Source organism: Malus domestica, chromosome 03 (genome assembly GCF_042453785.1).
Source record: "Malus domestica chromosome 03, GDT2T_hap1".
Taxonomy (NCBI): domain Eukaryota; kingdom Viridiplantae; phylum Streptophyta; class Magnoliopsida; order Rosales; family Rosaceae; genus Malus; species Malus domestica.
The window spans coordinates 16,731,965-16,757,717 of NC_091663.1; the positions used below are offsets into that span (position 1 = coordinate 16,731,965).

The 25,753-nt window shown below is 35.9% G+C and overlaps 2 protein-coding genes and 1 pseudogene across 3 annotated transcripts; 1 reads left to right on the plus strand and 2 right to left on the minus strand.

The window, feature by feature from the left end:
• Positions 1-1,287: 1,287 nt before the first annotated feature.
• LOC103425237 (transcription repressor OFP6-like) lies at positions 1,288-2,639 on the minus strand. The gene has a single exon (XM_029100597.2). It carries the CDS (start codon positions 2,052-2,054, stop codon positions 1,488-1,490), a length of 567 nt encoding a protein of 188 aa, XP_028956430.1. The 5' UTR covers positions 2,055-2,639; the 3' UTR covers positions 1,288-1,487.
• A 3,095-nt stretch (positions 2,640-5,734) lies between these two features.
• On the plus strand, positions 5,735-17,809 carry LOC108171828 (uncharacterized; annotated as a pseudogene).
• LOC103425144 (transcription factor E2FB-like) lies at positions 17,336-25,753 on the minus strand. 2 transcript variants are annotated; one of them, XM_029099932.2, is made up of 14 exons: positions 25,251-25,753; positions 21,549-21,738; positions 21,310-21,369; positions 20,730-20,815; positions 20,567-20,655; positions 20,390-20,444; positions 19,504-19,556; positions 19,308-19,358; positions 19,095-19,143; positions 18,906-18,971; positions 18,738-18,814; positions 18,396-18,618; positions 18,077-18,143; positions 17,336-17,965 (listed from the first exon to the last, which is right to left on the minus strand). In XM_029099932.2, the coding sequence occupies exons 1-14, from the start codon at positions 25,440-25,442 to the stop codon at positions 17,826-17,828; spliced, it is 1,398 nt and encodes a 465-aa protein (XP_028955765.2). In that variant the 5' UTR covers positions 25,443-25,753; the 3' UTR covers positions 17,336-17,825. The 2 variants fall into 2 exon arrangements, with proteins under 2 accessions (XP_028955765.2, XP_028955764.2); XM_029099931.2 differs by having other exon boundaries at positions 21,549-21,741.

Sequence of the window (25,753 nt, forward strand, 5' to 3'; positions counted from 1 at the left end):
AGAGGGTGGACTAGGGAGAAAAAAACATGGAATTGGAATATAGGTTAATAACTGGGCCTAAAATAAGAGGTTAAAATTTGCATTAAACTGAAAATTGGACTTGAAATATAAACATTCAATAACAAAATAAATAAAATTAAGGAGTTTCTAAACCTTAGTCCTTACAAAAAAATAGAATTTAAAAATAAAATAAAATAAAATAAAATAAAACTGGTGCTAGATTACATATTCAATTTAATCCCTTAAAGTGTACTTTTATTAAGGGAATTGTTATTAACACTCAAAAAATCTCATTCTACATTCCTCATAAGTGTATTTTTCTATCTAATTATGGAAAGTTTGGAGTGCCAAATGAGATTTTTGGAGTGCTAATAACAATTCCCTTTATTAAAATTTATATTCTATTTTTGTTATTTAATGTGTATTTTTATTTAATATCTCCACAATAAAATTGCAATTTTATTAATATGTACATATTAGTTCTTTCAATTATAAATGAACACAAATGAGAAAATATTTAAAAAAATTAGTGACACATAAATATGTAAATACATATGTGTACAAAAATGAATGTACTGAAATGTTTGTACCGACATATATTATAATGAATCTAAATGTATATACTGAAATGTATTATATTGAATTAATGTACTTAAATGTCAATACCGAAATGTATGTATCGAAATGTACGTACCAAAATGTATTATATTGAATTAATGTATCGAAATGTATGTACCGAAATGTATGTACCAAAATATATGTACTAAAATATATTATATTGAATTTATGTACCAACATATTTGTATCAATGGATATAACGAAATATATCAAATGAATTAATGTACCTAAATGAAGATTATACAAATTGTATATTCCTATGTTATATGAAAAAAATTAGTTTACCTAAATGTAGACATCAAAATATATTATGATGAATGAAACGAAAATGTAATTAATATAGGAAAAAAGAAAGAAATAAAATATCAAAAATAAATGAGATAATTAAATGTATCAGAGATTAAAATTTGATTTTAATCTTACACAAGGTTATAGGCTAAAAACTCATCATTTTTAAGGATTAACATAAAGTTTTCCATAAAATTAATTATATTTAATTCGGTTAGGTTCGGTTTTCGAGCCACTGATACTAAAACCGAACCAAAAGATTTTAGTCTGGTTTGATTTTTTTAAAATCGGTTCAGTTTTTTTAACCCACCCCTACCTTGTTGTAGGTGGATTTTTTGGTAATGAATTTTACCTTTTGACAAACAAAAAAATTAAATTAAATTAAATAAAAATTATAAGGCTTATCTCTGAAAAAAACCCCTTCAGTACTTACACAATCAAAGTATTGAGATCTAAGGGAACAGTCAACAATCTATGCACCCTCAAATGCCAAGCACCAACCAAACTTGGGAAACAACAATGATAGCTCAACTACAAAATCATTAAACCTACACAGTTAGAACGCGGCGCCCATCTGGGATTCATATGATCATCGGCTTCTTGCTTTCGCTGATCAGATCGTTCCAGATTTGTGTGAATGCTCGGACGATAACATCGTGGTGGGACGGAGAGTTGAGTTCCAGAAAGCAGCGGAGCAGCTCCTGCAGATCCTCCTTCCAGTAAATCTGCTTCTCCACAATCATCTGCAGCATCGACTGCCTGAAATCCTGATACGGGTCGTTTGATTCCTTCACCACCGCAATGCTGCCGCTGGTTTTCGTTGTATTCGGGCTTGAAATCTTCGTGTTCTTCGGATTCGTACTCTCTGCTGAATCGAATGGCTTTGACTGTAAGGACGAGTTGTTGTTGAAAGAGACGGTGGTGGAGGTGCACTGATCTTCGTCGTCGTCACCGGTGAAACTCTTGCCATTTTGATCACCGGAACTTGAAGAGGAGTGGGATCGGTGAATAGGGTTTTTGTGGATTTGGATTTTGGGTTTTGGGGTTGGGTCGTATACGTCGGAGAGCTTCGGCCTGCCGCAATCGCAGCCTGGAATATTGGCTGTGAGAATGGTAGTGAGAAGCTTATTTTTGCTGGAAGAAGACATTAAAGTCGGAGGAGAAGGGAGATATAGGGAGACTCCTTATGATTTGCTTGGAGAGAGAGAGGGGGAGATTTATGGGTGGGAGAGTATTGTTGGTAGGAGTCCTTTTCAGTAATGAATAGAAATGTGTGGGAACGAAAGAGGCGGGTGTAGTGTATGAATTTGTTAGGAGTCATTTTCTGTGCAATGTTGTTGAAGGAGGGAGAGGGAAAGAGAGAAGGGGTTTTTTTATGAGGGCATTTGACTTGAGGTAGGGATGTTGTGGACAAAAAATTGGCTTAAAAGCATAGCATGTGACTTTGGAAAAGTAAAGATTCTTCCTTCCAATGGTTATCCAATGTTTCTTTCATAATCCGAGACAGAGTAATCTCGGAAAGAAACGTGATATACCCTAAGATAGACTTTAAAAAATCAAACATGTTATGGATGTTCTCTGATTATGATTGTGTAAAACCTAGATAAATTTGGTTTCTAGATTATATATTACTCTAGTTATTCTTTCTCTATATGTTGTATTTACTTGGAGGACAAGTTAATCCTCTTCTATTTAACTATAAATAAAGGCACTGAGCACAGAGGAATACACACAAGAATCTTGAAGCATTCTATAATCTCTCCACTCTCTCCTGATCGCTGCCTAGGGTTATGCAATACTTCACGCATCCATGTTGGTCCACCTGAGGCCCATCATGACCCAACCTTATTTTGTGCTTCAGTTGGTGACTTGAGCCCGACATCTTGCATTACGCATCTTTGGTTATGCATGCGATCTATGTGCCGATTGCGTCACCTGATAGGATTTTTACCACCTGCAAAAGTAGAGATAAAAATACTTGTAAGAGAACAATGTAGTTATAGTAAAATTGCTCATGCAAGGTCGTTCCCACATGGATTATTTAAAACAATTTATGCAAAACCAAAATTTTAGTTAATTATTTGAAAATAAAGATTGGAAAAGGTTGATTTTGAATTTAAATACAATAAAAACGAATTAAATAAAAGTAATTTAGAAAAACAGCTAGTAACCAATTAAGAAGAAATCAGATCAAAAAGAAAAGGTTTTGAGAAATAAATTTGGAAAAGCACTAGGGTTCCGCCGTCCCCTTAACAATCCTATGTAGATTTACTAATTACTTATGAATTACCCATGCAACTTTGAAGGTTAGGTTTTCCTAATATATATTCTACTTGTGGCATTCAAGATAGAACTTATATCAAACATGCAATCCGTCTATGGCATTCAGATCAAATATAAACATGCATGACTCATTACGCTTTATGAAAACCCTTTGAAAAACCATGCAACCCAAAAGACGTGGCATTCGCCCTAAGTGAAATTACAACTATCAATCACAAGAAGCAATACTCAATCCTCCGGTGGTATTCCAACCGAATTGTATCCGATTACTTATCTAAACATCCTAATTGTCGCTAAGCACTAAGACACAAAGACAGTTTAAACACAGTGATTAATAATTCAAATTATGCATGCATAATATCATAAGCAATTAAATAAAAACTACATATTCATGCTAAGTTTCAAGGCATCGCCCTAGCAAAAGAAAGTTAGTTACGCATATTCATAATTAAAATCAAAAGAGTTTTATTAAACTAGAAAAAGAATGAAAACACCTTGTACAATAAAGTCTGAAAATATCTAAATTTTAGCCAAAATCCACTTCCAATATCGCGTAAAGAAGAAGGCCACAATGCCTTACTTATACTACGTAGAAAATCCAATCCCTCCTAGAAAAGGACTTAGAATAAAACTAGGAAACCAAATAAATTAAAATAAATTAGAAAACATAATCCTAAATTGACTAGGATAATCAGCCTAATTTCTCACAACCACGTTTTGGACCCATATCTGCTCCAAAACCAGCCCAAAATAGCTGGATTTAAAGCTTAAACTATCCTGAACACTTCTCCAGAAGGCCACGAACCCATCAGAGGTCATCTTGGACTCCAAAAATCACGATTAAGCCCAAAAACGTTACTTTCTAGCACCACACACTGCTTCTTTATTTCATCACCAGAAAATAACCCCTTGGTGGAAAATTTTGATATTTTGATAAAATCAGGCTAAGCGACTCACGAACATCCTCCAACTTTAATCACTTTAAAATTCGTCTGTTTGATCATGTTTTTCTTCAGAAGAAGTCGAATGTCCTATAAAGTAAAGTATCAAAATTCTACCAAGATAATTACCAAAATATACTAAGAATATGGTAGTATATATAATTATAATATTGACTTATCACCGCCCTTACATACCAAAATGGGTCCTCAAAGAAGTATGAGAATCTATGTCGGTATCATTCGTTACATAGAAACTTTGATAGGCGATCTCTTTACTGCTTGTTTCATGGATTGTCACTTTTATGAGATAGTCTTTCTGTCGTTAGGTGGAGATAAGAAAGTCAACGTTCCTAAAGAACGACGCGAATTATCATGGATGACTCCCACTATGTCTTATTTAGATCCTCGTACTGCATAGTCTGAAACTAAAGTCGGACAAATCCTAAATCTCTAGAGCGTTGCTCAAAGCATGCCGAATGCTTTTACCGATCTAGCGAGAGTGACGAGATCACATATATTAGCTACAAATGTGCCTGCAAAGATGGATATACCTAACGTGCGTTGAATCTTCGTTCTAGAAGGACTAGACACCACTAACGTGGCTAGCCAATCATCTGCTCCTACCCAAAAGCGTGGCAAACCTATTGGTTCAAAGGATTCACAACCATAGAAAAGGAGAACCACAACACAGGCTAGTGAAAATAGTGTGAATTCGACCATCGCCTACTCATATTATCCAAAGAATGAGAAAATTCTAGATTACGAAAGCGTCCTAGAAGAGACAAACCCGCCTCCCAAGAATCAACAGATTTTGGTCCACTATGCTAGCTTGGATGATGTTTGGAATAAAAATGAAATGATAATCAACGATGCATTAACATATGCAGCAGTGACTAAGATCATGCTGGGCAGTGACATTGAACCACGTTCAGTTGATGAATGTCAATAAGCGAACATATTGGTCAAATTGAAAACAAGCAATCCAGGTTGAAGTCAATTCACTTGGGAAACGCCGGGTGTTTGAGCCTATAGCCCTACACCACCACATGTGAAACCATTGACTACTATTGGGTTTTTGTAAGGAAGCGTAACGAGAGAAATGAAATAGTGCGATATAAGGCACGCCTTGTGGCGCAAGGCTTCTCTCAACGTCCTGGAATTGATTACGAGGATACTTATTCTCCCGTAATGGATGTCAATACGTTCCATTACCTTATCAGTTTAGTAGCTCCAAAAAACTGGATATAAAGCTCATAGACGTGGTAACCGCATATCTACGAGGATCTTAATACGAAAATCTACATGAAAGTTCTTGAAGTACTTACATTGGTTAGATCAAATAGTTCTAGACCATGGAACATCTTCTTTATTGGATTGAGGCATTCACTATACGTATTGAAGCAATCCAGATGGATGTGGCGTAACAGTCTAAGTGAGTATTTGATAAGTCAGGGATATGTGAACATTGAAATATGTCTATACGTGTTTATTAAGAAGTTACATTCTGAATTTGCGATTGTTGCATTTTATGTCGACGACATGAATTCATTGGAACTCCTGAAGAGCTTGAGAAAATTGTTGCACGTCCTAAATTGGAATTTAAGATGAAAGATTTTGGAAAAACTCGATACTATCTAGGCCTGGAGATTGAGCATTGTTCAAATGGAATTCTTTTTCATCAGTTGGACTACATCCAGAAGGTGTTGCATCATTTTAATGATGATAAACCAAAGCCTTCGAGTACTTTTGTAATCGTTCGATCGCTAGATACTAAGCGAGATCTTTTGTGTCCTAAAGAGGATAAGGAAGAGGTTTTGGAGCCTGAAGTTCCATACCTAAGTGTGATTGCCGCTTTATTGTACTTAGCTCAGTGCACTAGACTGGACATCTTTGCTGTCAATCTTTTGGTAAGATACAGTCACGCATCTGTTGGAAGTATGCCCATAAAGCCACTCATTTGATGTAACAGCTTTTGGGATACTCATTGTGTTAAACTATTATTTGTTTAATGGACAGCAAAGTTTATTGTTAATCACTGTTTATTCCTAAAACGTTCCTAGCCATAGAATTGCCAGTTGTGCATTGACAATCTGCTAAGGTTAGTATGTGTGATGTTGATTCAAGAGTAAATATGACTAGTCTCAAGTCATTTAGTGTTGGACACTAAGACAAACACATATGTGCTTGAAATGGTAATCGAGTATATAAACAACGATCACAGGTGAGGTTTTATCATAAGGGTCTTGGTATTAGTTAGAGTGGGGTTATATTTAAACTCTTATTTTCTCAAAGATATGGTCGATATGAGATATTTCCACATATCATACACATATATAAGCTAATATGATTGCAGGCGAATTTGCTAATATTATACATTTGTACAAACAATCTAGTGTCTGATTTAGCTGTTTCTCTAGTAAAGTCATACCTAAGATATTATCATGCCAACAGGATCCTCTCCGGATCCTTTTGGTGAGGATCCTGGGGATCCGTAAACCGTGTTCCTTCATCGTTCATCGTGCAGTCAGTTTTTGTCAGGTACTGTTTGTATTTAATGTTAAATAAAAATATTTAAAATGATTTTTGACCGTACAATGTAAGATAAATAGATATGATTCACGGATTCCCATGATCCTCACAAAGATGATCCGGTGAGGATTCAGACTCATTATCATGACTTGTATGGTTTAAGGATCCACAGACAAAAAAAAAATTTAATCATAAAAAAGAGCAATACTTAATTATAAAACAATGATTTCTATCTATTATGAGCTAAGTTTTTACAAATGAGTGGAACTCACACATCTCATAAACAACTAAGCTTTATTAGTCGAGTACATTAAAGTTCATGGTTGTCACATTTTTCTAAACGAACCTGATACTTTGTTTGAGCTCACTTTTATAATGGAAATTGACTGAAATGGATTATTAAACAAATTTCAATGGTTGAACGGACCAAAATCAAATAGTAACAATATACAGATGGAATATTGACGATAGGCCTGGCAAACAAGTCGTGTCTGTCGTGTTCGTGTCGTTTTCGTGTAACACCTGTTATCTTAACGGGTCGTGTCGTGTCACACCTGTTATCTTAACGGGTCCTTAACAGGTCGGGTCACTTTACCCAACGGGTAAAGTGACCCGACCCGTTATGACCCGTTAAGAAAAATATATTTTTTTCTTAAATTTACACATACCACACATTACCACATAAATATTACTTCAAAACATTAAAACATATTGGCCAAATCGGACAAATGGTCCCCATGGTTATAAGGTATTCGGAAGATAGCCCATGTGGTTTAAAAATTCGGATTTAAACCCTTGTGGTGAAACCTGTTAGGATTTATGCCCCACATTGAAACTTCTGTTTGTTACTCCGTTAGTAGCAAGTGCCACCCTTCTCTTTCTCTCTTTTCCATCTTCATCTTCCTTTCTTTCTTCTATCTCTGCAACCTGCCGAACCAAAAATAGAACCAACGTGACAACTTCATCTTCCCAATCGGTCGATTCGATTCCCCATCTTAAATAGAAGCTATGGAAGCTACTCATTCTTCCACTCTCTCTGCCCAAACCCGTAGCCATCTCCTTTCACCAATTGAGGTTTTTGAACCACCATTCCAAGTGGGTTGGATCACAGCAGGAAGCCAATTTTGATCAGCTGCTTCTGGGAAAAGCTGCTTTATCATCCTCTCAAGCAGCTCAAGCTTTGTGTCGCGCCACCCTCTTGAAAAAAATTGAGGGCTCAACTTTGTTCTGTGCATGAATGCACCATAAACATGGTCCAAAACACAGTGGAGCATTCCCAGATTCGCAGTCACCATTTTTGAGAGAAACCCAAAAATTCAAACACCAAAATTTTCACAAAAGGTTGGGAACAGAATTTAGATGGAATTATATGCAAATTTTCAGAAATAGAGAAGAACCCAGAATCCAGTGTTGGGAAAAATAAAATTTTGTGAATTTTTTCATCTAAAAATCATGATTTTGGGGATGAATAGATTAGAGATTACTTGAAATTTTGAAATAAATACTAAAGAACTATGGCCATTATGAATCGAGAGGCATGGGCAGTGAAGAAATCAATAGGAAACTGAGAAGAATGAATTGGTGAGGCCAAAGGAGATGAGAGGAAAGGGGGTGGTGAGAGAGTCCATAACACGAAAGCAAAAGGGGAGAGAGGGAGAAGAGAGAGATTAGCAGGGGATCCAAAATACGGAAGTAAAAGTACAATTTTACCAATCCATTTAACGGACACTTAACAGAAAAGTCACATTGGACTAAATTTGCTAACAAACTATACCACAGGGTTTTAAATCAGAATTTTTTTACCACATGGGCTATCTTCCGAATACCTTAAAACCACAGGGACCATTTATCCGATTTGGCCAAACATATTTGTCATTTAAGTACTACATCTACACTCGAAAATAAGAGCCTAATAAAAAACAAGTTTGACGGTTGGATCGTTAAAATTAGTTTCATAGAATTCGTATCCCATCAAAACGATAGATTCACTAACACTTAGAGTTTATTTATACTTTCATTAAGTATAACATTAGATTTTGTGGTATCCACTTGTGTAAATATTTTAAATTGACGATCAAATTCATTCGTTGTATTCGTATAGGGTCAAGGAGTGTAGTTGTAAAAAATCATCAAAATCAGAGTTAAAATAACCGTTAAATCATGATTTTTTGTTTAATAACCGTCGAAAAGTTTTGTCTCATTACTTGATCTTTGAATGTTTGTTTTTTGTGATTTTTGGCGTATGCGATCTCGAAGCATATACAAACAAGTTTGACGGTTGGATCGTTAAAATTAGTTTCATAGAATTCGTATCCCATCAAAACGATAGATTCACTAACACTTAGAGTTTATTTATACTTTCATTAAGTATAACATTAGATTTTGTGGTATCCACTTGTGTAAATATTTTAAATTGACGATCAAATTCATTCGTTGTATTCGTATAGGGTCAAGGAGTGTAGTTGTAAAAAATCATCAAAATCAGAGTTAAAATAACCGTTAAATCATGATTTTTTGTTTAATAACCGTCGAAAAGTTTTGTCTCATTACTTGATCTTTGAATGTTTGTTTTTTGTGATTTTTGGCGTATGCGATCTCGAAGCATATACAAACAAGTTTGACGGTTGGATCGTTAAAATTAGTTTCATAGAATTCGTATCTCATCAAAACGATAGATTCAGTGACACTCAGAGTTTATTTATATTTTCATTAAGTATAACATAAGATTTTGTAGTATCCACTTGTGTAAATATTTTAAATTGACGATCAAATTCATTCATTGTATTCGTATAGGGTCAAGAAGTGTAGTTATAAAAAATCATCAAAATCAGAGTTAAATAACCGTTAAATCGTGATTTTTTGTTTTATAACCGTCGAAAAGTTTTGTCTCATTACATGATCTTTGAATGTTTGTTTTTTGTGATTTTTGGCGTATGCGATCTCGAAGCATATACAAACAAGTTTGACGGTTGGATCGTTAAAATTAGTTTCATAGAATTCATATCTCATCAAAATGATAAATTCACTAACACTTAGAGTTTATTTATACTTTCATTAAGTATAACATAAGATTTTGTGGTATCCACTTGTGTAAATATTTAAAATTGACGATCAAATTCATTCATTGTATTCGTATAGGGTCAAGGAGTGTAGTTGTAAAAAATCATCAAAATCGGTGTTAAAATAACCGTTAAATCATGATTTTTTGTTTTATAACCATCGAAAAGTTTTGTCTCATTACTTGATCTCTGAATGTTTGTTTTTTGTGATTTTTGGCGTATGCGATCTCGAAGCATATACAAACAAGTTTGACGGTTGGATCGTTAAAATTAGTTTCACAGAATTCGTATCTCATCAAAATGATAAATTCACTAACACTTAGAGTTTATTTATATTTTCATTCAGTATAACATAAGATTTTGTGGTATCCACTTGTGTAAATATTTTAAATTGACGATCAAATTCATTCATTGTATTCTTATAGGGCCAAGGAATATAGTTGTAAAAAATCATCAAAATCAGAGTTAAAATAACCGTTAAATCGTGATTCTTTGTTTTATAACCGTTGAAAAGTTTTGTCTCATTACATGATCTCTGAATGTTAGTTTTTTGTGATTTTTCGCGTATGCGATCTCGAAGCATATACAAACAAGTTTGACGGTTGGATCATTAAAATTAGTTTCATAGAATTCGTATCCCATCAAAACGATAAATTCACTAACACTTAGAGTTTATTTATACTTTCATTAAGTATAACATAAGATTTTGTGGTATCCACTTGTGTAAATATTTTAAATTGATGATCAAATTCATTCATTGTATTCATATAGGGTCAAGGAGTGTAGTTGTAAAAAATCATCAAAATCAAAGTTAAAATAACCGTTAAATCGTGATTTTTTGTTTTATAACCGTCGAAAAGTTTTGTCTCATTATTTGATCTCTGAATGTTTGTTTTTTGTGATTTTTGGCGTATGCGATCTCGAAGCATATACAAACAAGTTAGAGAGTTGGATCGTTAAAATTAGTTTCATAGAATTCGTATCCCATCAAAACGATAGATTCACTAACACTTAGAGTTTATTTATACTTTCATTAAGTATAACATAAGATTTTGTGGTATCCACTTGTGTAAATATTTTAAATTGACAATCAAATTCATTCATTGTATTCGTATAGGGTCAAGGAGTGTGTTTGTAAAAAATCATCAAAATCAGAGTTAAAATAACCGTTAAATCGTGATTTTTTGTTTTATAACCGTCGAAAAGTTTTGTCTCATTACTTGATTTCTGAATGTTTGTTTTTTATGATTTTTGGCGTATGCGATCTCGAAGCACATACAAACAAGTTTGACTGTTGGATCTTTAAAATTAGTTTCATAGAATTCGTATCCCATCAAAACGATAGATTCACTAACACTTAGAGTTTATTTATACTTTCATTAAGTATAACATAAGATTTTGTGGTATCCACTTGTGTAAATATTTTAAATTGACAATCAAATTCATTCATTGTATTTGTATAGGGTCAAGGAGTGTGTTTGTAAAAAAACATCAAAATCAGAGTTAAAATAACCGTTAAATCGTGATTTTTTGTTTTATAACCGTCGAAAAGTTTTGTCTCATTACTTGATCTTTGAATGTTTGTTTTTTGTGATTTTTGGCGTATGCGATCTCGAAGCATATACAAACAAGTTTGACGGTTGGATCGTTAAAATTAGTTTCATAGAATTTGTATCCCATCAAAACAATAGAGTTTATTTATACTTTCATTAAGTATAACATAGGATTTTGTGGTATCCACTAGTGTAAATATTTTAAATTGAAAATCGAGTTCATTCATTGTATTCATATAGGGTCAACGAGTGTAGCTGTAAAAAATCATCAAAATCGGAGTTAAAATAACCGTTAAATCGTGATTTTTTGTTTTATAACCGTCGAAAAGTTTTGTCCCGTTACTTGATCTCTGAATGTTTTTTTTTGCGATTTTTTGCTGATGCGATCTTGAAGCATATACAAACAAGTTTGACGGTTGGATCGTTGAAATTAGTTTCGTGTATCCCATCAAGTTCAATGGTGTGTGTGTGTATATATATATATTATGTAGATTTAAATCTATTTATTTTGTACGTATAATTATTATAGTTTTTAGGGGTATAAAATTTAATTTAAAACTTAATATATATATATATATATATGTATAATTATTATAGTTAATATTTTGGGGGTATAATTATTATAGTATATATAATTATTATAGTTAATTTAATATATATATATATATATATAATTATTATTATAGTTTTAAACTTTTTAGGGGTATAAAATTGTTAAATTAATATATATAATTATTATGGTATTTTTTAGGGTTATAAAATTATTAAATTAATATTCTGCTTATCATGTATCGTATTACCCACATGTATACCCGAACCAACCCGTTATCTTAACAGGTGCTTATCGGGTTACCCGATAACACCCGATTCGTTATCGTGTCGACCCGAACACCTGTTAATTTCATGTCGTGTCGTGTCGGGTTATCGGGTCGTGTCAGAAATTACCAGGCCTAATTGACGATATACAAATTAAATATTGAAAAATGATCATTTCAAAGATTGAAATTTATAAATTAATCATCTTTGGCAATTTCTCATTTACTTCATTTTTCGGCAATTTTTTTTACAAAAAAAAAAAAACACGAATTGAACTCAATATATATTTAATCGATTTATAGCGCCATACAGATAATGTATTACATTTTCCTATGTTAAAAATCATAAAAAAAAACTCATATGACCAATTTTGTATATGCCTAAAAGAGATCTATAAATTCCATGTCACGGGTACATTGCAGTTTTGTCTCAACCTGTGCCTTGTCTTCCCTCTGCTTCTTTCTTGAACAACAATGGAAGTTCAAGATTTTGCTGCTGTCCATCATCAGTTCAAGCATCCAAGTCCAAATCTTACTCGAAACATTTCAGAATCAGAGCACTCAAAGAGAAAACTGAGGAAATAAAAACCCCATCTGCATCTTCATCTTCTGCTGATTCAGCAGAGGAAATCACTAAGAAATACGGCCTCGAAGCCGGTCTGTGGAAGGTATCCGTCTCTCTCTCTCTCTCTCTTGTTTTTCTTCCTACCAATTATTTTCTTTCAAACTTATTAAATTTCTTTGTCTATTTGTTATGTTATTTCGAATTGAAATAAAATAAGTGTCACTCGATGAGTTTATAGAGTCTGGTTTTGTTCACCCACCTAACCATGTGTTTTGAGGGTAAGGGAGGCAGCACCAAGGCTAAGGGGTGAGAACTAGAGTTTATTAGACACTGATCTTACTCTGGTGTTTGGATACACCAGGGTTAGGGGGTAAGCAAATACATACAGTAGTTTGTAAAACACTAAGCTAGCTCTGGTGTTTTATGGGAGGTGAGGTTACACTAAAGTTAGAGCACTTCCACCCATGTTGAAAACTTGAATTAACATGGCTTGATCCCAAATCCAACCCAAAAACATACCTTCATCCATTTTTTTGGTTGCAATGGCTGGTGCCATGTCGATACTAAGTTCAAGCCCAACCCTTGGCGCTGACGTAAATGGGTCCTTTTTAATTTTTTTAACAGGGCGTGTGATGAGAGAGTGGAGCAAAAAAATTATGTTGCGTTGGGGCCCGCCACAATAGCTACTTAACACGTGGCCAAATCTCAAAAGACACGTAAGCAAAAATCATTTAATATGGTAGAAGATGAAGTGATATTTCAATGTAACCGGTATACGGAATGGTACACCATGTGTCATTATACAAATGATGGGATATGTGTGCTAAAAAGTTAATAACTTAAAAATAAAATTTCCCACAATTCCTATTAAAACAAGTGGTGTACCACTTGTGTTCCTATCACAATTAAAGAATTTTCTAGAAGATGATATTCGAGATATGGATAAAAATATTGATAGAAAATATTTTAATTAGAAAATTCTCATATTTTTATCTTACTTTATTTAACGGTTCTTATTATTTTCCGTAATAATTATTTTTTAAAATCTAAAAAGTTATGAAAAAAAAATCAGGAAAAACAAGAAAAATTCAAATAAATAAAAATTCCAAAGGCTACTTGTAAACTTTTTGTATATATACTAAATCATTTTTTCTCTTCCCACACCAAAACTCTGTACAATCTTTCATTTTCAACCTTCCGATTTTGTTTGTGCTTACAAAAATGGCATCTCCGGCCGAAGTCAGAATTGCATGGTCGACTGCCAAAGATGTTTTCTTGTGTGAGCGTTGGGTTGCCGTTACCCATTGGCACGACAAGAGCAACCGAAATCACTCGAAAACAAAACAATATTTTTTATAGATATAGACATGTGGCATAATCTATTGCAGTAGTTATAATCTATTAATTGCCAGCCCATGCCTATTGGAAGTCTAAATCTTAATTAAGTTCGAATTATTGTCACATAGGCATTTGTCAAGTTATTTTGATAGTTGTAAGGAAGTCATAGAAACTTGAGATCTATTAATTTGTAGATGATTATTAATATTGTTCTAGAAAGCTTCGAATAGGAGACTTGATTGAATGAAAAAAAAAAATTTATATATATATATATACAGATTGCTTAAGGGAAGGGATCCCCATTTTTTGAAAAAAATGGGGATTAGGTGTGAGGCCCACTCCACATCGAATTTCAACGATCCGAACCATCTATTTTGTTAGTCTCGATTCATAGATCATCCTTGCAAAAATTCAATTCAATCCGAAACCGTTTGCCTATTTAATTATCAAGATCAAATTTCATTTTTTCTTATATAACAAAGTATTCGTTCATTTCCTTGAACCCAATTAGATGTCTTAAACATTTCCGATTTAGCTAATATTTTGCAAGGATGATCTATGAATCGAGAGTAACAAAATAGACGTTCGGATCGTTGAAATTCGATGTGGAGTGGGCCCACATCTAATCCCCATTTTTTTCAAAAAATGGGGATCCCTTCCCTTAAGCAATATGTGTATATATATATATATATATATATATATATATATATATATATATATATATATATATATATATTTGTCTTGTGCAATCAAAGTGAGTTGTTTTCTCCTTCTTAAATCAAGTGTTATGCTTGGTCCTGTCGAGTGAATACCACCCGTCTCTTCAAGACCTCTTGGCTCGTACTGAGTGATTCCTAAGTTCTATCCCCCATCTCTTCAAGACTCATTGGAATTTGTTAAGTTATTTTGGAAGTTGTAAGGATGTCATAGAAACTTGAGGTCTATTAATTTTGTAGACGATTATAATTATTGTACTAGAAGGCCTTGAATTGGAGACTACATTGAATGAAAAAACATTATTTTCTTTGTGCAATCGAAGTGAGTTGTTTCTCCTTCCTAAATCAAGTGTTTGGCTTGATCTAGTGAGTGAACACGCGGATTAGCAATGTCGAGTGAATCTGTTGTCACTGGTTGAGTGATTCCAGGTTATCATTCTTCATCTCCTTGAGACTCCTTGGTTCTTCATGCATCATAATCATAGTCACCTATTTTAAATTATTCTCATCTATTTAATAATTATTAAATAATTGAATTATACATTAAAATAAAATAAATCATTGAGAATAGTAGTGTTTTAAAAACTAGTTTTAAGACTCGCCTAGGTTATTTTTGGGACCGGGCTATGAAGAAAACACTTATGCCCAGTGGGAGTGGGCTATAGACTAGCCTAAACACCTAGGTTATCTGACACATGAGGACGTCGGGCCCCTAAGGGGGGTGGATTGTAACATCCCACATCGTCTAGGGGAGTGGATCATATAAGCCTTATATGTATACTCTCATCTCTACCTAGCACGAGGCATTTTGGGAACTCATTGGCTTCGGGTTCCATCGGAACTCCGAAGTTAAGCGAGATCGCGCGTGAGCATTCCCAGTATGGATGACCCACTAGGAAGTTCTCGTGTGAGTTCTCAGAAACGAAACCAACAAAACTGTGAGGGCGTGGTCAGGGCCCAAAGCGGACAATATCGTGCTACGGTGGAGTCGAACCCGGGATGTGACATTATCCCTTTAGGCACCTAGGTGACCTGGGCGTTTGAACTTTTTTTTTTTTTTTTTTTTTTTAACATAGGCCAAATTCAAAACAAGATCATTTTGGGCATTTTAAAAAAAAAACAAATATGCTAATTTTATGTTTCTAACTTAGTTTCTATTAGTTTATTATGACTTTCTGATGTGAACTAGAGAAATAATAATAATAATATTAATTGTAGAAGTGATAATAATAATAATAATAATAATAATAGTCAAATATTTGATTGTTTGGCGGCCTGCTTGATTGTTTTACAAAGTGTTATATATATATATATATATATATATATATATATATTGTTATAATAATTTTAGGTACTGTGACTATTGCCTTACGCTTCGAGACTATCGCCATGCGTTTCGAGACTATCGCCTAGGTGAGACTATCCAGAAATGCCTTGGCTTCACCTTCGTCTTTTAAAACATTTGAGAATAGTAATTGTCATGTCAGTTACTATTCAAAATGGGTGGACAGTGAATTTAACTGGGGTGTGCTATCCACACACTCCTTTTTACTTCTTACACACTCCTTGTTAATTTATGTCCGTTGATCTTTTTCAATTCATCTGATCCGACGGCCAAAAACTAAAAAGGTATGGGAGAAGTAAAAAGGGGTGTGAATACCTTTAACTGCCATGACAGTTTATAGTTTGAATGAATAGTACTTGTCATAAGTCTAGTCCTATATCCAAATCCACCAAAATAAGTGAAAATGCTCTATACATGCTCGAGGTTTTACTGACTCACCTAACCCTAGTGTTTTCTCACTCACCAAACAGTGGAATTTGTAGTAAACAGTTGGTATCACTAAAGCTAGCTTAAGTAGTGGTGAAGTTTTGGAGTGGACAAAGTCCAATTTATGATAAAAAAAAAATGTCATGGGAACATGCAGATATTCAGCTCAAAAGAGAAAGGAAAGGAAGGAGAAGAGAAGTCGTCAAAGGGAGATGAAGCCAAGAACCTGCTAGCAAAATATGGAGGGGCATACTTAGCCACATCCATTACTCTCTCCCTCATCTCGTTTTCGTTATGTTATGAACTCATCGGCGCCGGCGTTGATGTCCAAGTTTTGCTGCAAAAGGTACAAGCAATCACGACATGAACCCAATGCAAACTTGACTCGTTTTGTACGTGGAAGAATGACCTTTCATTCTATGGTGTTTTTCAGGTGGGAATGTCCAATGGCAAGACCGGAGAGAAGGTTGGGACATTCGCTTTGGCATACGCTGCACACAAGGCCGCTTCTCCGATTAGGTTTCCTCCGACAGTAGCTCTCACTCCCGTTGTAGCCAGATGGATCTGAAAGAAAGTCGAAAAGGTGAATTAGCTTCTGTGTTTACTTATTGTATGCTATATGGTCCTTGTTTTTGTGGAGTTCCTGCATTGCAACTTTAGGTTGTGTAGCCATAATCCACATCAAAATCTCCGTTCGACTTTTGTTAGTTTTCGGTTTTATTTAGAGAAAGGCACGAATCAAACTCCTGGGCAAACTCATGCGTTCAAATCGCGTGTTTGGGCATCTTCAACATCGCATGAACACGCTTTACTTGAGTAATTCAAATCTTAAATTGAGATCAATGAAGAAACCCAAAGCTTTACAGAGAGAGTAGGGGACTATACCCTTCAAATCGAACTGTCATGAAGTAATTCGGAATCCGAAAATGCAGCAATTCTAACTCAGCATAAAGAGTAATTGAAAACATAACGAGGTGATTATGGGGTCGTACGACCATACTAACATTCTCTATCCGCCGATATCCAGCCTTCACTCCGGTTACTCCAACAAAAGCCTGCTGATTAGACTCTAATATATACAAGGATGTACTAACAATTGTAACCTCTTATTTGCCACTATGTCACATAGATATCTATATTACATTAATGTACAATGAAACAGGCACCTCCACCCACCATTACGCTGTTCCTTGTGCCTTCGATGGGTCTTCCTGGAACACTTGGGCAGCTTCCCGAACCTTCAACCCAACCTCCGAGGTCAAACAAATACGGGAGATGGTTGGACATCACAGGCTCCCAAAACATGCCTGCATCTGCAATTAGATTCATTTAACGAATCACTTATACATTCAAGTCTTCGTAGGGTTGCTGGTAGTAGAAGGTACTTCAATTAAGCTGGATGGCGGAGTTTGGGGCCGAGGTGGTGTGCTGACATTACCCAACAGATAATCATGATCAAGTGCACCCAAATCATTCCACAAAACCCCAGCTATAGTTGATATGGTCAAGAAATTCACCCAAAGAAATTGTTTACCGGTCAAATATAGACACAAAGAAAACTAAGTGAAAAGAAATATAACATATTTGGGCACAAGGATACGTTCTGCTCTCCACAAGTCTGTGATACTAATATCAGCATCTGATAAAAGCCAGTAATCTGCATCACTCTGCAAAGGTAACAGGAAATGTTGACACGCTACAAGTCAAAGTTATTTAAGTTCATAAAAGATCAGTATTTGGCTAAAAAACTAGAACTCTAGAACATGTTAGCCATTAAATACCGGGTTTGCAAAATTATGTAAGAGAAATGAAAACAGTTCTTGCTAACTCCACCGAACCCGACCAATTAACAAAAATTTTGTAGCATATCGCATCTTTCAAATAGGCAGTGGTAAAATCAATTTAGAAGCCAAACTTACATCAACATCTGAGGGAACAATCTTCATAATCCCACCGGTTAAGTCCTGGGCAGCCGTAGGATCAGCAGACATTGTATGATCATCTGGTACCTGCAGTTCAACATCCTTCCCTCTATCCTCTGAAACCATTGTTGTAGCTGGGTTTTCATTAGCGCCTGAAGTTGCAGCGATGTTTGTAGGTACTTCGACACCATTAATCTCCTCAAACTTCTCCTCAAATTGACTACAATGAGAGACCAAGAGAGATCACTAAAACTCTTCGTAATTTTTTACTTTGCAAGCAGGAGAAAACATTCACTGTTGTTCGTAAAGTAATCATAATCGATCATGAAGCAACAATACCTGACAAGGTAAACATCTATAGGACCCATTGTGCTTCTCAAAACCATCCTGTATCTCCTTTGGGGATAGTCAACAGCCTATTACATGAAAGAAAATTTTGATCGAATAATAATGATATGCAAGCCAGTAGAGAAATTTTATGAAATAACGTTTTGTCCTGAACTCTACCTCGTCAGGATCTGGGACTTCAAGAGTGGTGCCATGTGGAGCTTTTATTGCTATTAAGGTTTCATTCTGACAGAAGAAATAAATCGTACATTCAGGTTAACAGCGCAAAGGAAAACGTTTTGTTAGAAAATACAGAATGTAGAACAATGTCAGTTGCATTGATGAGAATAGCACACACCAAAGTTTTACCTGCAAGCAAGGTAAGCCCTTAATGTCTTCTTCGGTGACAAAAAGCCATCTACCAGAGTAAAAAGGTAAACTGAGATAAGTGTGTGCATGCATTGCATTACAATGGACAGTGTGTGCATGCATTGCATTACAATGGACAGTTGAAAACTGATCAATGTTGACCATCCATGAAAGTAAATGAATATTGGTGAACATAAAAGGATAAAACTTTACTTCTTATTGCTTTCATTGTCGCTCAGGTCCCTCAACCTTTCCTGCATTTCTCTGGACAATTTAATAGCCTCAGCACAACCCAGAGTTCACCAAAAACAACAGCAGCAAAAAGAATAATAATAATACTAAAACTAATAGCAATAGAAATAATAACAATAATAATAATAGAAGAAAAAGCTACATCAGCCTAAGTAACCTTATTTGCTGATCTAATCTGCGCTCCTCAATAGATAGGTTTTCAACTTGTGCCTGAGACAAATTATAAAATATAGTGAATGAGTATATCAGTACTTCAGATATACACAAAGATTATTTTCGTTGCTACTTTCAATGAACAGCTCTCACATAAATTTAATCCACCAGGACAGTAATTAGCAAGCTCAACCAAACAAAAGCCTTGGAAAACTCTTTCCGGTGAGAAAGCAAATCCTGCCTTTTCATGCCAGTCATTCAAATTAAAATACATGACACAGAATTGGAACTGGACAAATGTGGTCTGAAATCTAGCAAGCTCAACTAAACAAAATCCTAGCAAACTGTTTCTAATCACAAATGCAAATCCTGCTTTGGCATATCAATCATTCATATTTGAATGTATTATACAGAAATTGGGAATGGAAAAAACATGTCGACTGAAATCTACAACAAACAAGTAAAGAGCATAATATCCTGCTTCGTCATGCCATTTCTTCATATTCGAATGCATTACACTAAAATTTGGAACCGTACAAAACATGCAGACTGCATTGACATGACTGATGTCATGGTTGAGTAACGATATCATGCTGGAGTGTAAAAAAGGAAAGCAATTTGCATAGGAAATTGAACCAGTCAGTAATGGGCTGTTCAATTCAGATTTATATGGCCATTTACTTCCTTACAAAGTCAATGCAACCTCAACATTGATGGTGAGGTTGGAGATTGACACATCCAAAAAGAAGAGAGAAAAAACCATGACACAAATACAAACACAAACAGCATGAGTACTACTAAGCAAACAAAGATAAACTGTCAAAAGCTGACCCAAGACTGAGCCATCGAAGTATAAGCATGCCAATAAAAAAGTTCACTGTTTCCTGTACCTGTAAACTAGGATAATTTTCGTCCACGTCTCCTGTCCTCGAGACATCAAGTCCCCTAACCAACCAATCAATCAGTTTAATTGACTTCTAATATACAGTGGATAATCAAATTTTTAATATAAAGTGGAAAGAAAAAAGCTGTTAAATTTCAGGAAACAAGGCCAATGAATCCCTTACTTCCACTGAATTCTATTTTTGAGCTTCTTCTCTATGAGACCAATTCCTTCGAGAACATTTGTTATATCATATATCCGCCTCTTTTGGACCTACAGGAAAAGAACACTTCTCATTAATAGACCATTTACACAGAATATATTACAACAGAAAGGAAAGTAGTCACCTCTAAAGTATCAGCAGCTTTATTGAGATCTAGAATACCATCTTCCGCATGTTTGATCAGATTGATAAACTTCTTTGTTAAGAGACCTGCATGGAGACAATAAGTAATATTTTTATTCTAGTAAATGACTGATGAAAATTTTAACCTAATTTTCTCTAGAAGAGCCTAATTTTTATTCTAGAGGTCGCACTTGGTGCGATGGCAAGTGCCTTCGCCCATGAGCGGTAGGTCTCGGGTTCGAGACTTGGGAGCAGCCTCTCCATAAATGGGGGTAAGACTAGCCGACATTCACCTCTCCCAGACCCTGCGTAAAGCGGGAGCCTTGTGCACTGGGTACGACTTTTTTAGAGGTCGCACTTGGTGCGATGGCAAGTGCCTTCGTCCATGAGCGATAGGTCTCGGGTTCGAGACTTGGGAGCAGCCTCTCCATAAATGAGGGTAAGGCTAGCCGACATTCACCTCTCCCAGACCCTGCGTAAAGCGGGAGCCTTGTGCACTGGGTACGACTTTTTTTTCTCTAGAAGAGCCTAAATAATAATTGAAAATCAGTTAACAAAAACATAGTCAATTGTTCTGTTACCTAGGGAGCTGTCAAAACGACATGGACCAGCCGGAGTAACATTAGCGCCAGAAGGAGAACCTGAATATCATACAGATTAGATACTGGTAATAGACTATGCAACTCTAGTAAATTATTGTAGCATCAAGTAATTCATTCTTTACAAAACAAACAACTAATCCATTCTTCTAAGTCAATTCAAATTTTCCTCAGAATAAGTGGATAGGGCCTTGGCAAAATATTTTATTAGCAACACTCACCCACATTGGAAGCCGGAGTCCGCGGTCCAGATTTGCTGCACTTTGTAAGCCTTGATGTTTTGTTCGCCTTTCCAACCTTGGTTGACATAGGAGTCTGGAGGGGGCTGTTACCTACGTCAGTGTATCCAGGAGCAGTTGTCCTATCACTAGATTCGGCTTCGCAATCTACTGCATCACTCTTCCTTTTTAGCTGCTAACCCACCATTCAGTTTTTCCAAAACACAAAATTAGCACCAAATGAACAAACCATATCACATAAATAATTACAAACATGAAAACTAATGCTCAATTCAACATAAATAATAACTATGAAGAGAATGAGTATTATAAGCATCCAATTACATTCAATGTTAACAAGAACATTCAAACCAACTTAAGTTTCAAGGGGACCACACACTACAAATTATAAACTTAAGGAATCACAAATTCAAAATTCTATAGATCCAGTCTAATCTCTAGAGAATTCTAACCTCTACATAGCCACATCAGAGAAATAAATACCATTGCCATTAAGGGAAAACCAATTGTTATTCATTCTCTTATTTCCTAAACCATATATTCAATAAATTACATTTTATTAATTTCCTCTATAGTACTCATCTTCAACATCTTATGCTTCCAAGGAAGATACCGCATCTGCCTGAGGAACAGATAGGGCAAGTGAGAAGGATACAAGGAAGCATGTGAAGACAAGCGTAACAGCACACGTGCCGATACATCCACTACTCTGTCAAAAGCAAAAGTATCCCATATCAGCAGGGTCGAACGTACTCTAGATTTGATGGACTTGTTTTGACCCTCAAATTCTTCAGTCGGCCTTATACTTTGGAGGAAACCAGAAAACCCTCCAGCCCAGTTCAAGAATAAGCCTGTGGAAAGTTACTTCTTCAAAAGCAAAAGTATCCCATATCATCTCTTCTCATTTTTCTTCTCTTTATCCTTCATGCTGCCTGCAAGATAGGGAGAATGTGAACAATCAGCCGGAGCTCTGATTGCTTACCTTGTCTGTTACCTCTTTCAGCAGATCCCCTAGCTCGGCGACTTGGGGGACTCCTACTACATGGTTTGTATCGCGCTTGACCAAGCCTGAAACTACAAGTAAGCTTCAAGTGACATTGATACATTACCTTGTGCATCTCCACCAGTTACAGATACCACCCCTGGATGGAGGAAGAGTACTTCCAGAGAAGATTTCACATCTACCTATGAGACAGATAAGGAAAGTCAAGACGATACCACATTCCGGTACTTAGAAGTTTCGTGGTTACGAGATCATTTTCCCACAATATTTCCTAATGTCATTTGTACTAAATCATTCACTTGTACTCCCTAAAGGAGAGCTTGAACCTATGTACTTGTGTAAACCCTTCACAATTAATGAGAACTCCTCTATTCCGTGGACCTAGCCAATCTGGGTGAACCACGTACATCTTGTGTTTGCTTTCCTATCTCTATCCATTTATATACTTATCCACACTAATGACCGGAGCAATCTAGCGAAGATCACAAAAAGTGACCGTTTTCGCTACCTAGGATCTATCTTGCAAGAGAACGGAGAATTAGATGGAGATCTCAACCATAGAATACAAGCTGGATGGATGAAGTGTAAGAGTGTATCCGGCGTGTTGTGTGATCGTCGTAGGCCACTGAAGCTCAAGGGAAAATTTTATAGGACGGCAATAAGGCCAACGATGTTGTATGGCACAGAATGTTGGGCGGTGAAGCATCAACACGTACACAAAATGGGTGTAGCGGAGATGAGGATGCTTCGTGGGATGTATGGGCACACGAGAAAGGATAAGATTGGGAAGGAGGATATCCAAGGTAAAGTAGGAGTAGCCAAAATTGAAGGAAATATGAGAGAAAATCGGTTCCGGTGGTTTGGACATGTGCAAAGAAGACCTACTGACGCTCCGGTTCGAAAATGTGACTACGGGACAGAAGTTCAGGGCCGAAGGGGTAGAGGAAGACCTAGGAAAACTTTGGAAGAGACCCTAAGAAAAGACTTGATTACTTGGATCTAACGGAGGACATGACACAAAACCGAGCGCAATGGCGTTCTAGGATTCATATAGCCGACCCCACTTAGTGGGAAAAGGCTTTGTTGTTGTTGTTGTATTAATTTCCTCTATAGAATACCACGGTATTTGAAAATTTTGTACAAAGAACCAACTTGTCTATACTGCATAAAAAATTCAGAACGCACAAAAAACTAGGCAGTACAACCACTGGCATTGAAAGGAAACTCCCAGAAGGTAGGTCAGCCAAGAAGGATTCATGAACAATACATAATTATTAAATAGAATAAACACTGTATATCAAGAAACATGCCAACTTTATTTTGGAACAACTTTTGTATGTGCTGTTCACACTCGAATGCAGTAACAGAGGCTGATCATAACTAAAGCGGAAGAATCACAAGGCAAACAACCAGTACAACAACAAGAATCTAACTGTATCAGCATGCTTAAGAAGCATGCCCCAAGATATGTGCAGGGCCTTTACGTGAAAAATTAACTTAAAAGCCTCCAAGGGAAACAAATACCAAAAGACGAGAGAGAGTGTTTGCATGTGTGTTCCCAAACGATCTATTATCTTCTTTTGTAGATAAAACCACACATTCAGTTATGATTCCACATGATCAAAGGTCCTGAATACTGATGGTAGTCATGTAACATAACATGTTACTGTTACTACGAAAGATAGAACATCAGCTAACCACTTGAATCTCTCAATAGTAGCTTAAGATTGGGACATTAACAACATACAGTAATTTAGAGATTGATATGTAGTATTTCATTCAGTCATCAACATAGTTTGGAGAGATTGGTCTAACAAATACCAAATCCAAGAAAAGACAGTGACAAACAAATTCTTTAAAATTTTCTTTTTACGGTTGGGTGTGTAGATATACATGTATGCAGCAGATATTATTTCAATTAACAATGCTATCATTTTTGTTTGTTGGTTTTACTGCATCAAGGACAAACATAAAACAGAAAATTGAAAAAAATGCATTTGGAGATCTTAGTAATAGCTTTTGGAAGTGTCAAAAGTACTTTCTATAGTGTTTGGAAGAAATGAGCAACCATGATTTATGGGATCAGTGGAGCACTTTGGGGTTTCTTGAGAAATGATCGATAGGTGTTTTGTCAAAACTTCCAAGTGAATACGTAGGAAAAAGCACTTGGGCTGCTTCTAACAAAATGTTATTAAGCAAAAGTGTTACCCACAGAACCACTCCAAAATTAGATCAGAAGAGTTGATTGACATTCATTTCAACTTTATCAGAAGTTAGCACTACTATTACAAGATCCTGCTAACAACATACAATATCCTAGCCTAATAAATTGATAATCATTTCCACTTAATTATCAAAAACCTAATGTGCCTTTTCATTTTCCTACAAAACCCGCCTTCGTTGATCAGGGACGAAGACTATCATGATCTAGATCTTCCCCAACTGCAATCACACTAACAGCATTAGAATTCCACGTAAATCCCAAGTACTAACACGATAACCCAGTCAAAACAGACAATTTGAACAAAATCCAAAGCATTAGAACTAGTTCCAATCACTAATTTCAGTAAAATAAAACCCCTAAATTAGTAATTACACTCACTAATTAAGCAGATCTCCGAAACAATAGTCCAAAAATTACATAAATATTTTAATAAATAAATAAAAAGGCAAAAACTCACAGGGGTCTTAACGGTTATGCCGTAGGTTTCTTGATCAGTGGTTTGGCGGGGGTCGGAAAGGAAGCCGTGATAGTCTGCAGCAGCTGAAAACGGCGGCCTCATGGAGGAGAAGGGGAGTTGCCGCTTCAAGGGTTGCTGCATGACCGGCTGTGGCGGTTGCGCCGGCGGGTTTGGAGCCCGCGAGCCCGACATCCAGCGACCCGACCCGATTGTGGGTTTTGAGGTTTTGTATTAGTTTTTTGGGGAGGGGGAGAGAGAGAAAAGGCGGGATCGGGAAAAACTGGAGGAAATTGAAGGAAATGGAATAGGAAATTGAAATTGAGGGAAAGTTGTGAGGTGATGGGGCGAGTTGTGGGTGAGATGGCGAGATCTGGGGCGGCGCGGCGGCCGTAGTGGTGGTTGTGTTTGGTAAAATAAAAAAGCGGGAGGGAGGGGTGAGAGAGAGAGAGAGAGAGAGCAGAAAACGAGGGAAAGGAAAGAAGGAGGGAATTTGGTTCGGATAT